This window comes from Vespa mandarinia, chromosome 10 (assembly GCF_050613455.1).
Source record: "Vespa mandarinia isolate Hongniang chromosome 10, ASM5061345v1, whole genome shotgun sequence".
Taxonomy (NCBI): Eukaryota; Metazoa; Arthropoda; class Insecta; order Hymenoptera; family Vespidae; genus Vespa; species Vespa mandarinia.
In genome coordinates, this window is record NC_140819.1 from 5,776,514 (window position 1) to 5,792,500 (window position 15,987).

A 15,987-nucleotide genomic window follows, 5' to 3' on the forward strand; every position below is an offset into this window, starting at 1 on the left:
TATGGTATATTCAGAAATATACGAAGGAAAAGTTGAACATAACGTTAACGGGACACCCTTTATATGAGTGTACGTACATGCATACATGCATGCATCGATTTTATTATTCCCAAATAATTGAAGTACTACCTCTTATTCTCCATTAATCATTTATAAATGATTAACCAATTAACTTCGAAGACGTGCCGACTAAATCATCCGAAGATTTTATTACAATTTTCTTATAATATATTACTTACACCGTATACATTTGTTTCATTCACCAATAAGTCACATTACATAATTTAAACATATTTTATATAGATACCATGATTACATTGATTATCATTAAAGTTAATAATCCAATGTAATAGATTATAATGAATTTGAAATTTCTTCATGGGGAAAAAAACAGAAGAAAGAAAGAAAGAAAAAAAAAAGTGGAAAAAAAAGGAAAGAAAAGAAAAAGAAAAGAAATTCTTTTAATGTGATATAAAAAACAAAAGGAGAAATGCCGAATGAAAAATAAATTTAATTATTGTCGTACATAATATAAATCAAACAAATATCTTATATATATATATTTATGTATGTATGTATATATGTATGTATGTATGTATGTATGTATGTATGTATGTATGTATGTATGTATGTATGTATGTATGTATGTATGTATGTATGTATATATATATGTATGTAGATTTGTATGTATGTATGTATGTATATATATATGTATGTAGATTTGTATGTATATATGTATGTGTAAGGCGAGTAAGGTATCCCTTCTTGGGCTGCCAATTTGCATGACCGATGATCGGTCACCACTATAAGCGATTCGCTAGAGTGCATCGTTATTATGCACTCTCGAGATACCGATCAAACTGTCAGTAATAACAGTCGCACGAGCTGTGCGCGTACGCGAAGGCAGCCCTCGTGTTTATTAAATTACGTCAAATTATTGGTACTCTTCAAGGGGCTTACATTATATCAGAAGAGAGAAATCCTAGATCGTAGTCCTTCCACGTAATATCGTCCACCCTCTCAGAAGAGATATTATACGGGAATCGAAAAGATGTTTATCGTTGATTTGAAAAGAAAAGAAGAATAAAACGAAAAAGAAAGAAAAAGAAAAAAAAAGAAAAAGAACAAAAGAAATGAAAACGAAAAAGAAGATTATAAAACAAAAAATTTTTTTAATCTATACCCCTTCATTATTATATATACATATATATATATATATTGTATATATGTATATATATATGATGTATATATAATCCACGGATATTATATATTGTAATTAGGGGTATAGATATATTATTAATTATTTAATATATTTATATAAAATTATTTTATAATATATATATATATATATATATATATATATATATATATATACATATATAATATTATTGTTATATTACATATATTATAAAATAATATATTTTTTGCAATTATGATATACATAATAATTAATATATAATTCTATAATAAATAATAAATTCCAATTTTATATATATATATATATATATATATATATATATATATTGTATAAGAAAGTAAATGGATAAATGTTTATTGTAATATTTATATTTAGCATAACATTTGAATTTTAATTTTCCACTTTTATTCATTTTCAGATCGATAGACGAAGGGCTGAAGAAGGCAAGAGAGCGGACCAATAGAAGATATCGGACTCTTCTTTAGTCTCCGACTAATCAAAATTCATAGCCAGAGAGAAAGAGAGAGAGAGAGAGAGAGAGAGAGAGAGAGAGAGCAAGAGTAAAAGGGATAAAAAAAGAGAAAAAAATAAAAAGAAGAGGAAACAATAAAGGAAAGAGAGAGAGAGAGAGAGAGAGAGAGAGGAGAAAAGAGAGATAACTGATTGAGAGAGACTACATTTTTTATTAAGTAACTTATACCCGTGAAAGTCAGCCATCCAAACTCATCGTTTCTATTCGATCATTTAACGAACATAATACGATCTCTTATAGAACGAGAGAAATAAAGAAATAGAAATAAAATAGAAAGAAGAATAGGAAAGAGAGAAAGAAAGAATAGGAAAAGTTCGAAAAAAACTTACACTCGTTGAAATAATTTGATATGAAATGAAAACTTTATTTTTAAAAAGTGTGAAAATTAATTAAAATAACGGCAACAAAAATATATATATATATATATATATATATATATATTTATATTAACAAAAAAAAAATTGATCTTTTTACGAAGGAATATTTTTCATAAAAAAAAAAGGATAAAAGAAAATTTCCACATTTTGATAAAAGAAAAGTGTTACATCTCGAAGTTGTTGTTTTTGAAAGATTGACGAAATAAATTTCTCCCTTTGAGATTTGACATTTTTTATTCTTCTTTTTTTTCGTCTCTTTTTTTTTCTATTTTTCCATCCGATAAAGAAAAGAAGTTAAAAAATTTGTCTAAGAAATTTTACTAACCGTAAATTTTCATAATAAATTTCGAACGAACGAACGAACGAACGAACGGACGTGAAAGCATGATGAATTCCGTTAGGTTTATTATCACGAGAGATAGGATTGGATAGGACGAATGAAAGCTTGAAAAAAAGAAGAAAAATGAAAGAGAAAGAAAGAGGAAGAAAAAGTAAAAGAAGAAAGGAAAACGGATAGTCGATTAGATTGTTCGCGTTGAATAGAGATCAGAAATAGAGAAATAGAAAGAAAAAAAGAATAAGATAGATAGAAATAGAGAGAAAGAGAGGGGGAGAGAGAGAGAAAGATAATAGACGAATAGAAAAAGAGATATAAAGAATAGAAGAATAGAAGAAATAAAAGTGAGCATTTAATTAATTAATTAATCTCATAATGGATTATAGATAATAAGATGAATGCCATAATAATGACCAAGTTTTTGTGGTTGTACTTAAGTCATACTTTTCTATTTTCACCCTATTTTAATAAATAAAACTTAGCTTAGATATAAGTTTATCGCACGATATTAGTGCATACATATTAATTAATTATGTCCGTGTTATGTGCGTTATATTGTAATAGATATATGTGTATATATGCATCTATCCATGTATATGTACATATATATCTATATTTATATACATATATATATACATACATACATACATACATATATATATATATGTGTGTGTACGTGTATAATAAACATGCATATATATGTATATACATATGTCACTCCTATGTTACACGTACGATATAAAAGTTCGAAGCTGCCGCGATGAAGGATGAAAAAGAAGAAAAAAAAGGGAGAATAAGAGAAAAAGAGAGAGAGAGAGAGAGAGAGAAAAGGAAAGAAAAATTTACATGGAAAAAAGCTTCGATCGTATTAGTTTATAAGGACGTTTAAAAGGATTTAGGAAAGATCTAACTCACAACGTGATACTAAATCATTCCGTGCTATGTACAACGATTAGGATTTTTCTAGCAAAGAAATTCGTACGACGTGGCGTTTCAAGAAAGAGAGAGAGAGAGAGAGAGAGAGAGAGAAAGAGAGAGACAGAAGAAATGAAAAAGAAGATAAAAAGAAAGAAGAATGGAACAAATCCAGTACACACACACACACACACAAACTTAAATACACATTCCAGCTTTTTATTTCCAGCGATAATCTTAGTGATAAGCGAACGCAAAATCAAACAAGACAATTTTGAAAAGCGGCGTTTAGTAGAATAAATCAGAGCGATTTTATTATATTTTTCTTCTCTTTTTTTTTTGTCTTTTTTTTTTTTTTTTTTTTTTTCTTTTAATTTCTTTTTTTAATCGTTTCTTTAATCGACGGTGAAAAGTTATTGTCTTATTATTCAACGGATAAACACTATCGTTAAACACGACAATACTTTTTTTCTGTCTGCCCATTCTCTATGGTTCTTTTTCGTTCGAAGAAACATTTGTGATTCTTATATATATTTTTTTTTCTTTCGTTTTCTTTTTTTCGTATTTTTTATCTTTTTATTTTCTTGTACTCAGTGCCAATTGATCGTAAAATGAAATAAATTATCGAACAACGGGATGGTTCTCCTCTTCCTCCATCACCTTCAACCCCAACAAATTGATCAAGCGCCTCCCTCCCATCGTTCGATAAATTCGACAGTAGAATTTTAAAAGATCTCATGAGAGTCTAAAGTTATAAAAAAATTGCACGTAATCATTGCGTTGTCTTTATATATTATGAACCATTAAATTTTTGAATGATCTTATCTGCGACCACCATTTATCACCGAGTTCTCTCATTAAAACAATCGCTTAAATCGGATAATTATTATCTCAGTTATTTTATGTATGGGTGAAATTGTCCGGCCACAAGCGTGCTCGGACTTTGGTCTCATTTTTGTGATTATTATTTAAGTATATTATATTATATTATATTATATTATATTATATATATACATATGTATTATTATTATTATTATTATTATTATTATTATTATTTTTATTATTATTATTATTATTAATATTAATATTAATATTAAATATTATTATTACTACACGAATAATAGTATAGATTAGGCTTTTTATAATTTAGTATGGATTTATATATCGAGCGTTAAATTGGCCTCCTCTCAGGGTGTCTAAGAAAGAATATGTAATACCTTAAAGATTTTGATAAATTTTTTCATACAAGAACTTCACCCGCGAGACCAAACGAAAAATACATATATACATGCATACATACATACATACATACATACATACATACATACATACATACGTACGTACATACATATCTTGAACGAAGAGCTGATAAAATGATCTTTCATTTCTCATACAGCATTTTCTTCTAATCTTATTTTTATTTTTATTTTTATTTTTATTTTTATTTTTATTTTTTCTTTTTTTTTTCTTTTTTTTTTTTTTTTTATTTTTTTTTCATTATCTCTTACCTTTGAATCGAGATGCAATTAAGAAAGAGATATACGTTTAGTTAATTAATTTGATCGATTTAATAATAAGTTAGCCGTCGACGTTGTACAATAGTACGTAGTTTACGTTTAAGGGGCATACATTTTTTTTTACCTTTTTTTCTTATTTTTTTTTTTTGTTCTTTTTTTTTTTTTTTTAATTATCACAATTAAATATTATGTTTTATCTAATTAAATGCATACGCAGAAGGCACTCGGTCCCCTTTACGATGTTCGAACTCTGTACGGGGTATATCTTGTACGATATAATTGTTCTCGTAGAGTTCAATAGTTTTGCCATGACGACGAGATAAATAGAGGAAAAAGAAAAAACGAAACTAAAGGAAGAAAGTAGGAAAACGAAAAACTGACAAGTGAAGGCAAGGAAATAATAATTTTGCTTTTTCTCTTTTTTTTTTTTTTTTTTCTTTTTCCTTAATCCCACAATCATACGTTGTCGTGGCGAAATAAATCAAATGCGTAAGGGTCGAGGATCGTTGTGCCTTCGTATATATACGTTTAAATATGTTTAACTATAGTAACGAGGATAAATATCCATTTTGTGATCGATAAGAAATTGTTCATTTCTCAGTTTCTTTTTCTTTGTCTTTTTTCTTTTCCTTTATTTTTTTTTTTTTTTTATTTTTTTTTTTTTTTATACTTTCTTTCACTGCTTATCTAGATAATAAGTTATGTACCCTATAAAAGAGTGTTTCAATAAAAATGACAACGAAATTTTTCTATCGATTTTTAAGATTTTCCCGCACTTTTTGCACCCATCAATTTTGCAAGATTATCTGCAATCACGAGCGTTAAATTGTGCTATAAAGTGATTAATTTGTTTGTCTTGTTAGATTTGTTTCTTTTTTTTTTATTGTTTCTTTTTTTTTTGTTTTATTTTTGTTTTTTTTTCGTTTTAATCCAAGTAAAAATTATACAATGGTATATAAATTTTCTCTATTTACAAGATTTGCGGATTTGCGAATGAATTTTAATTTCTGAATTTTAAAACATTTCACTTTGTCAAATTAATAATCAATTATTATATATATATTTATAATAATTATATATATAATAATTTTTACATAGATTAATATAGAAAAAAAGCTTGAAATTTTATATATATATAAAACTTCTTTTTTATATCAATCTAAAAAATTATTCAATGATATATAACTATTTTCAACTTACAAGAGAAAATTTATAAATGGATATTGTACATAAAATAGCCTTTTAAATATTCCATGTCGATGGATAAGTTTACAAATTCGAATAATTGCGATATTTTAAAAATATCGAAAATACATTCGAGAAATAAATTTTCTTTTGTTATTTCCACTTCTTTCAACAATCCTTTATTTTATTTATCAAAGCTATTTATAATAATTATTCAAACGAGAAATATATTCGAATTCATCAAGAGGTTATCTCATATTCACGGAACTAACCGGATTGGTCGAGAATGTCGACCAATGAGAGAAAGTCTTGAAAAGTAGTCTTGTTTAGTTAAAGCTAATCAAGAAATAGAATGATTTAAATTTCGAAAATGACAATTTAATTATCGATTAGTATATTAATTTCTTTTTCGTTGTTCCATTATTAATCATGGACTTTAAACAAACGAGTGAACGTTTTAAAAGAAAATAATAATATCTCTTGTGACTTTTTAATTCCCCATAAAATTTTATTATATATATTGTGATTACATCTAACCTCATATTTCAATCATGATCATTTAATTTGCAAAGATTTATAATAATTATTAATTTATACAATAAAATTTCTCATATCATGGCTAAATTATGTGACAATGTAGTTTTATGTAGAGGATTGCCCGAACAAGTACCAATGGAGGACAATTATTTGGATACTTTAAAATCAGCTGGTTACAATTGCGATTATTTGTATACCTCACGATTTGAATTCATTAACAGTTCAGATTTGAAAACGTGCTTGCAAATGCCCGACAATTATCATGGTAATATATATATAAAAATTCAAGGTTCATTATATAAGATTTGATATAAACAATGACATTGTTTTAATGTAGGTTTAATATTGACTAGTCAACGTGCTGTAGAAGCAATACGGCAAGTATTCAAGGACGATAAAAAATCTCTAATTCCATGGCAAAAATTACCAACATATTGCGTTGGCCCTGCAACTTCTTCTCTCGCAGAAAATTACCTTGGCTCAGAATGTTGTCTAGGTAGTCAATCTGGTAATGCCAATGATCTCGCAGAGATCATTATTTCTGATATAAAAAAGATATCAAAACCGCTATTATACCCTTGCAGCGAGATAGCACGCGAAACGATTGAACAAGTTCTTTCCAAAAATAGGATAAATCTACACAAACTTGTTGTTTATCGGACCATAACCAGGGAATCGTTAGAAGCTGATTTCTTAAATGTCATTGGTACTCTACCAAAAGTATTTGTCTTTTTTAGTCCATCTGCTGTACAATCTATTGTATCTGTATTAAAGAAATATCCTAATAATATAAAAAATATCAAAGCAGTAGCAATTGGACCTGTAACAAAACAAAGCTTAATAGAGTTTGATTTTACAATTTATGCCACTGCATCGAAACCAAATCCGGCAAGTTTATTGGAAGCTATTAACAATGCTGGCTGTGCCAATGATAACTTGGAAATTAAATAATATATGTAATATTATTTTTGTAAATATGTTATATATTATTGATATAATATGTGATAACTGAAAAAACTATGTAATGTATGTGATATTTTTGTTATTATTATTATTGTCAATATTTTACTTATTAATGATATAAGTATTTATTAACTAAAATAATTCTTATTGAATAAAGTAAAATAAAAAAAGAAAAAAGATTAATTACGATATATCTATCGCCGACTATATATATTTTTTAACAATTTTATTAAGCATAATTATCTCATACAAAAATAAGATTACATCAAAACTATACAATTTTTAAAAATTATATATATATATATATATGTTTCGAGCATTTGACTTAAAATTTAAGCTTAAGTTAATTACTTAAAAATAATAATACAGTAACAAGAAAGCGCTAAAAAAAATAATTATTGAGAATACTCTATGCATTAGATTTTAACATTTTTATAGAGTATTATAACATCTAATATATTTTACTATAAGATATATTACATCTTCAGTTTAATTGCTGAAATTTTGAATATAATACAAAGACTTTTTTTAATTAACAAAAGAGATTATACGTTAATAAAAAGAAATAATCCTGTTTCAGTCTTTTCTGTTAATCTTTATAAACAGAATATTTATATATATATACATATATATATATATATATATATATATATATATATATATATATAAGTGTATGTGTGTATGTGTGTGTATTACATATAAAAATTTTTGATGCTATTGAAAAAATATATATTTGGTTACGTAAATATAACGCGATCGTATATTTAAAATATTAAAAAAATATTCAAATCATGCGATGCGGATATTAATATTTAAGTTAATATCTACTTCTATTTACCACATTACCAAGAAGGCACGAAATATCTTGTCCAACTATAGTTGATTGATTTGCATAATAAGGCTGAGGAGCATTTCCTCCATTATTATATTTCATTTGAACGGCCGTTTCATAATCTGGTGCTGGCCTGTATGATGGTAATAAGGCACGTAAATTATTAATTTCAGTAGAAGAAACCGAGACTACGGGATAAGGAGAAGTTGAAAGATCATTGTAGCTTGTCCAATGCATATGATCGTCTACCGTTCGATTTTCCATAGATACTGCTTGTTCCCCAGAATCATTCGTATCGCTATCCTATGAATAAATATATGAATAATAATTAATTACACTTTTACTTTTAAAGTTCCGATCATATATTAAAATCTTTGATATTATTTTCTTATATATATTACTTACAAAATATCCATTATTAGATCTTTCTGAAGGTCGTGATTCTTGATGTTGCATATAAAATGTATGTTGTGCTATACAAAGACGCCATACATATTTTGCATCGCGCGACTCATTGAATATAAATTGTTTTGCATCTTCGCCCTCAGACTGACATTCTATTCTAAATGTTTTTTTATGATTTATTACATTACTAATATCTTTCCATCTGATAAATAAAGGCCCATATTAAATTGATAAATATCATTTATTAATATTTTTCTCATTCCGGCGTTAAGAATATAATTACCTATAAAAGTGCGTTGTTTGAGATTTAGGACAGACCAACATAATTCCATTTAAAGATACACCGAGTATAACTTCAGAATTATTGCTATCCTGCAATTGATAAGCTTATTAAATTAAATTTTATAAATTGTTAGAATTATTACAATTGATATACCTTTGCAGGAAATGTTTCATTACCATATCCTTCTAATTGCATAACTACAGAAATATATAATTCTTCAGCTGCCGCCTGTGTTACTCCAATCAAATTTTTATATTGACAGACTGCATTATGCAATAAAATATCTAGTCCACCTGGTTCTGATTGTATTACATCCTTATAACATGAAGATAATTACATATATGTATATATTACATTTATATATTAAATATATCTATAATACCAAATTTTATATCTCACCTTGGGAAAGAAGGTACATTGTTGCAAACATTCTGTTGTATGTCTTTCTGTATTGTAATTACCAAACTCAGCTTGCATCGAATAGCTTGCTAAGAGACTAGCTTGTCTAGAATTACAATGAATTCTACCTTCTAGTACATCACTTTTTAACTGAAGGTAATAATGATACCTTTGTAAAAAAAAAAAAAAAAAAAAAAAAAATAAAATAAAATCATTTCAGCATCAATAGTTTAATATCTGTCTTCAAGATAATCATTAATTATTATAAAATTCGTTTACCTCGTCATTTCGTCCTGTATAAATTGAACATCTGTCACATAATACATAATTCTTAGGTACAAACTAAAATTCTTAGCTTCTTTCTCAAGTTGCCGTTTTAATGGTTTATCCATGTCTACCCAGCGAGGAGAAGGAGAACCATGTCGGCTTATATAACGTAATCCAAAAAATTCAGGCTGTACAAGGCCTAATCTTTGTACGATATTATCCAGGCATTCTTGACCCAAACTGTCAATATTTAAAGTACATTCTATTGACGTGGTGTCCAATAATTCTATACATATTACATATTGATTTTTGGACACTACATTATATTGACGGCTTCTCTTTAAATGAAATTTGAACGGCATCGTAATGGTATAGAAAACTACAAAATAATTATCGACAATTGTTACATCTCGTAGAACACAAATAGAATCATTAATAAAAATATATATATATGTGTATGTGTGTGAAATTATTTCACTTACATTTCGTTATTTTACGATTTATATACATTAGAGAAGCATATTTTAAATAATGAATAAGAAAATCAATCGATTATTGTAATTTCACATTTCGTAATCTAATTATGAAATTATCTGTCAAAACATACGAACATTCTTAACCTCTTGCTACAACTTATGAAATAATTCTGACGTTTAAGAAAAATTCCTTATGATAACAACGAGTCACTTCCTTATCGATCTTTTGCATCCTACACTTAAACTGATAGCAATCACATAAATGCGATCGACAAAATGTAAGATAAACTAACAAATAATTTTCTCTTTGAAGTACAAATAATTAAAATTTATACCAACAGCACATCTCTCGAGCATATTTAAAACGATTCGATAATCGCTAATATATAAATTAATTTTCATAACTCATTTATATGCAAATTCACTTTTTCGCTTACTGACAATGCTATACTGTCAAAATACCTTTCCACATTTTCCGCATTAATAGAAAAATCGCACGACGCCATATATGCAGAAATATCCGAAATTCTTGATTGGAATTGGAATTTAAACATCACAGTGGTGTATCATATATATTTGTAAATCAATGACCGAACAGAATCATAGATCATCGACATCATCGAATATGTGCAAAATAAATGGTTTTAGAAGACAAAGAGGCAGACGTTTTAGATTACCACGTTTTGTCCTTTTTTTTTTTTTTTTTTTTTTTTTTTTTTTTTTTTTTTTTTAAAGGAAAATATGATTGGTCAAAGTGTTTCCATGGTAATGGACCAATGCCGCAGTGTACGGAATAAGTGCCAATAGGTACTTAACAGTATATCCATTACGACCATTACCGTGGTAAATTGAACGTTCATTCGTTTATCGATAATTGTTAATTTTCGAAGAATCTTAAAATATAATAATTAATATGACGGATTATAATTTAAAATTTAATTTACTAATTTCAATAAATTATTTACCATGGGTTCTTAAAATTATTTCTACGGTATTGAATAAGACAAAGAAGGAATATGATAACCTAAAATTCCCCTCTTCTTCTTCTAGTGTTTCATATTTTTACTATAGTGAACAATACATATATATATAAAATTAATTTTACATGTAACGTATCGCGTCGATACGTATAGGCGGATTTACAAATTCAATTTAAACGTAGCCGCGAGTTAACATAAGCCCCTCCCCGTTGAAATATGTTGGCTGCTTTTAAGGAGAATCGACCATTGGGATGGCTCGACGATATCGTATGACTCGGCGGTTCGTGCGATGGCGCCATCTTAAGGATTCGAGCAATTCCGTGGAGAATCGGCAATCTCCGGCCGATGATTGCCGAACGCACATTACTATTTTCAGGCACACAAGGCACCTCTTGACGGGTTTTCAATAAGTGAAGGAGAGAGAGAGAGAGGCCGATCTGTATCTCGTGCGAAGGGGGGGAAAACATTTTTCCTTTTTTTTCGTTCCTTGTCATTGAAGATCTACCGTACGGTATACAAGGGCTAAAAATCTTAGTCGTCCGTGCCACGAGCGCATTCGAGAAGGCGAAGAGAAAGAGAAAGAGAAAGAGAAGAGAAAGAAAGAAAGAGAGAAAGAGTCAGAGAGAGAAAGAGAGCGCGCGCGAGCGAGCGAGCGAGCGAGCGAAAGAGAGAGAAAGAGAGAGAAAGAGAGCGATAAAGGAAAAGATGCTCGATCGTCGTCGGGTTTCGTCGGTTCTCGACGCCTGACGAGGTCGCGCTCATCGTCTCCGTCGTTCGTCGGCGAAAATGAAAGAAGCTCGTCGTCGTCTCTACGAGCAGCTGATGGCGGCCGAGTGCCGTTCGAGCCTCCTCCGACGTTTCTCGCGTGCGCGTTCCTAGTGTGTGAGTGCGTTCATATTATTATACAAAATTCACGGAGGAAAGTGCCGAGAGACGACGCTAGCCGAACATAGGAATATAAAAATACGACTCGTGTTAAAAACGCCGCGTACCTGTGCCCCCCTGTGCATATGATCTAGAAACAGAAAGAGAAACGAGATAGAAAGAACGACAGAGCGAGAGAGAAAGATAAAGAGAACGAGAAAGAGAGATAGAGATAGAGCGAGAGAGAGAGAGGGAAAGGCAGAGAGAGAGAGAGAGAGAGAGAGATAGAAGAAAAGAGACGCTTTTCGTACGGACAGAGACCGCCCCTGGCTCGCGCGAGCTATTTCGTAACGGTGCTTCGTACAGCCAGAGTCGACACGCAAGCACGACTGCTCGGTAAGAATCCCCCGCCCCCGCCTTCCCCCATCATCGGCCATCCGCCATCTCCCCCGTCCTCTTACGGCCTCCTCTTCAAGAGAGGAGTCTCCTATTCGAATCCGCCGGTGCTCTCTGTATTTTCCATCTAATTCTTCGATTCTCCGTCGAGAGAGCAAACCGGTGAGAGCGCTGCGTGCGTGAGAAAGAGAGTGTGTAAGTGTGTACGCGTGTGTGTACGTGCGTATATGTGTATGTGTGTAAGAGAGAGAGAGAAAGAGAAAGAAAGAAAGAAAGAAAGAGAGAGAGAGAGAGAGAGAGCAACGATTTGTATGTGGTGGCGTGTGTGTGCGTGTTTTAGATAGAGTGAGAACATAGTAGTGGGAGGAAGATAGGAAGAAGGGTTAATACGTGTATGCGTGCGTGCGTGCGTGCGTACGTACTTTGCGTCCGTGCAAAAGAGTAAGAAAGAAGAAAGAGAGAGAGAGAGAGAGAGAGAGTGAGAAAGAGAATAAGTAAGGAAGAAAGAGAGGGAGGAGAGACCGCCGACCACCCTTCGCTCGCAGGTAGCCTAGTTCATTATCCGCTCGTAGTGAGCAAAAATAATTTACGGACGACGCTTCGGTTTTACGGTGTAGGTGGAGAAGCCTCGACACATAAGAGGGGAAACACACAGGGCGTGCGTGCCCTCCCCTTCCCCCGCGTGTGACAACGCCTAACGAGAAGGAGAAAGAGAGATAGCGCGCGCGCGCGCGCGTTCTCTCAAAGATAGAAAGAGAGAGAGAGAGAAAAACGAGAGCCTCTTTTCTCGGGACGAGAAAGAGTGAGAAAGAGAGAAAGAAAGAATACGACGACGCACGACGATACGACGATTTGCCGGCGGTAAGCGAGAGCTTCGAGCGAGAAAGAGATACAGAGAGAAAGAGAGAGAGAGAGAGAGAGAAAGAGAGAAAGAAAGAAATAAAGAGGAGTTATATAGAGAAGATAGAGATATATAGAGATAGATACAGAGAGAGAGAGAAAGAAATAGAGGAGTTATATAGAGAAGATAGAGATATATAGAGATAGATAAAGAGAGAGACAGAGAGAGAGAGAGAGAAAAGATTCCTTCCTGGACGGATTTAGACGTTCGAGAAGTAGTAACACAACGTCCACCTCATCCGTTTTCGTCGTCATCATCATCATCATCATCATCATTATCATCATCTTCTTCGGTTAGTTCTCAATGGATCTATTCGAAAAGCGACACCCATAATCCATCGACACGTCGACATCTCGAAGGAAAGATATCTTTCCTTACCTAACCACCCCCTGCATTACCTCCCTTCTCTCTTTTCCTCTTCTCCCTGTTACCACCTTCTTCTTTTCTCCTCTCCTCTCCTCTCCTCTCCCTCTAGCACCGCGGGCGCGTGCTATGCACGACCGAAACGCGACCGTCGACCTTCTCTGCCGCAGGAACGCGTGAACAGTAGGTTACCGTGTCCAGGTATACCACGTGCTCTCGATTCGCGTTAGTGTATTCTACTACCTACGTTACTAATAGTGTACGTACGTGTACCGTGTACGTGTGTGAGCGTGAGTGTGTATGTGTACGTGTGTGGTAGGTGTACGTACGTGAACGTGCGTGCGCCGCGCGCGTGTCTACGTGTGTGCGCGTATATGTGTATATGTGTGTGTCTGCTATCTCTCTGTGTGTGTACGTACGTACGTGCGCGCGCGCGCGTGCCATCGACATCACTTAGAGAAGCTCATCTACATCCATCCCCCTTCTTACCTGTTTTACTTAATATTGTGAAAGTGCAGTGAGTCGTAATATCGACGTAAACGTCCACGCGGAATGCGGCCTCCTCGAGGTGGACGACGCCATCGTCTCTAATCGCCGTCGCCGCAAACGCCGCCACCGGCGTCGTCGATCGTCGTCGTCGTCGTCGTCGTCGTCGTCGTCGTCGTCGCCGCCGTCGTCGTCGTCGTCGTCGTCGATCGTCGTCGTCGTCGTCGTCGTCGTCCGGTAAATCGGGGCACGAACGTGTAAAGTACAATCGTTCAAGACGACGACGAGTTAACCCTACAGATACTTAGAGTGCCTCCGAGTACGATTCCCAACATGTCGTCAGGGACTTTCGTCGATCGGATAGATCCCTTCGCTAAGCGATCGCTTAAGAAGAAGTCGAAGAAGTCCCAGAGTTCCTCGCGATATAGAAACTCACAGGACGTCGAGCTACAACAGCTACCACAGCTCAAAGGTTAGTTACTTTTTTGTCTCTCTTCATTTTCTTTCTTTTCCCTTTTTTTTTCTTGGTTTTTCTTCTCCCAAGCACCCACCCACCTTCACATCCCTTTCTTTTTATTAATTTACTGTCTTACTTATTTACACACGCATATATAAATATATGTGTGTATGTGTGTGTGTGTGTATATATACATATATGTATATATCCTGGCTCCTATGCTTTTTGCACTGATTCATTTTTCAGTGTTATATGTAAAATCATGCAGGTATGCTTGATCTCTGATAAATTGACATTCCTATTTCCATGTAACACTTAGAATTTTAGAAGAAATTAAGAAGTGAAATTTTTATCGTTGTACCTTGTAGGAAACATTTGTACCATAAAGAATTCCATGTTCCCATTGAATAAGTAATAAAGTATTATACAAGCAGAAGATCATATAAATATACATTACTTAGATACTTCAATTAATATAGAATTATTTTTGAATATCTACATGTATTTGAAATTTATGGATATCCAATTAAGTCTTACAACTTTTTAAATCAAGTCCAGGAATCTCATAATACTTGTTCTATTTTTCATATTATAGATAAGGATTCTGCTCTGTTTTAAAATACATTAATCATTTTTCATTAGACAGATAATCATTTAATGAATCTATTGATATTTCAGATCATGTTGCAAACTCTAATACAATAATAGTTACAGTTCATTGCAACTTTGAGTAATTTTACTTACATCTTTTATTATTAATTATTTTATTAACAACATTTATTATTATTAACATTAGTATCATATTCTAAACTTTATTTTGTATTTATATATAACACATTGCAAAGTATAATTTATTTAACTTACAAAGTGACTTCTTTCTGACATGATGGTTGGTGCAAGATAACCTCAAAATTGTCTCTGTAGTAAAATCCATATTAGACACTAATTTTCGTCCAGAGAAGTTTATTAATTTGACAAAATTGTGCTATAATTAATTGAAAACTAAATTTACAAATGTTTAACATTATATTAGGTAATTAAAATCAATAAATTGCATAGAAATACGATTCGTTTTTAGTCGTGCAAGTACCAGTTCTATGTTTAGAACTTTTGTTTCTCCTCGAGAAAGAAACGAGATATGTTACGATACTATATCGATAATGTACATATTATATATATTTATTTATTTATTATATATATTTATATATAAAGTCATTATAAAAATATTTTAACTTATCATCTTTAATGATTACATGATAATAGTCTGTTGGAATTAATAGAAGCAATATTATATAATAAAATATAGATTCGAAAAAA

The 15,987-nt window shown here is 31.5% G+C and overlaps 4 protein-coding genes across 17 annotated transcripts in view; 3 read left to right on the forward strand and 1 right to left on the reverse strand.

Moving 5' to 3' along the window:
* The window catches only part of sano (CABIT domain-containing protein serrano), a 169,678-nt gene extending 167,513 nt beyond the window's left edge, over window positions 1–2,165 (forward strand). For all 8 annotated transcript variants that reach the window (XM_035876737.2, XM_035876735.2, XM_085659717.1 and 5 more), the window contains one exon: window positions 1,617–2,165. The gene's annotated coding sequence lies outside the window, so the exon portion shown is untranslated. The remainder of the gene's footprint in view (window positions 1–1,616) is intronic.
* A 4,237-nt stretch (window positions 2,166–6,402) lies between these two features.
* Uros1 (Uroporphyrinogen III synthase 1) lies at window positions 6,403–7,623 on the forward strand. The gene is made up of 2 exons (XM_035876771.2): window positions 6,403–6,863; window positions 6,936–7,623. Exons 1-2 carry the CDS (start codon window positions 6,677–6,679, stop codon window positions 7,547–7,549), a joined length of 801 nt encoding a protein of 266 aa, XP_035732664.2. The 5' UTR covers window positions 6,403–6,676; the 3' UTR covers window positions 7,550–7,623.
* Window positions 7,624–8,236: 613 nt separating this feature from the next.
* Window positions 8,237–10,914, reverse strand: Pez (protein tyrosine phosphatase non-receptor pez). Of its 3 annotated transcripts, none has more exons than XM_035876758.2 (7): window positions 10,686–10,914; window positions 9,760–10,126; window positions 9,481–9,649; window positions 9,235–9,396; window positions 9,082–9,170; window positions 8,799–9,000; window positions 8,237–8,696 (listed from the first exon to the last, which is right to left on the reverse strand). In XM_035876758.2, the coding sequence occupies exons 1-7, from the start codon at window positions 10,702–10,704 to the stop codon at window positions 8,379–8,381; spliced, it is 1,326 nt and encodes a 441-aa protein (XP_035732651.1). In that variant the 5' UTR covers window positions 10,705–10,914; the 3' UTR covers window positions 8,237–8,378. The 3 variants fall into 3 exon arrangements, with proteins under 3 accessions (XP_035732651.1, XP_085515778.1, XP_035732650.1); XM_085659652.1 differs by lacking the exon at window positions 10,686–10,914 and adding an exon at window positions 10,230–10,679 and having other exon boundaries at window positions 8,799–8,955; XM_035876757.2 differs by lacking the exon at window positions 10,686–10,914 and adding an exon at window positions 10,230–10,679.
* A 686-nt stretch (window positions 10,915–11,600) lies between these two features.
* wdb (serine/threonine-protein phosphatase regulatory subunit widerborst) overlaps window positions 11,601–15,987 on the forward strand; it is a 34,460-nt gene continuing 30,073 nt past the window's right edge. The window contains exons 1-2 of one of the 5 annotated variants that reach the window (XM_085659875.1): window positions 11,603–12,463; window positions 13,081–14,685. In XM_085659875.1, the coding sequence (XP_085516001.1) occupies window positions 14,547–14,685 (139 nt within the window). In that variant the 5' untranslated portion in view covers window positions 11,603–12,463; window positions 13,081–14,546. Of the gene's footprint in view, window positions 14,686–15,987 lie in introns of all 5 variants that reach the window. The other 4 variants (XM_035876755.2, XM_035876756.2, XM_085659876.1 and 1 more) reach the window with 4 other exon arrangements.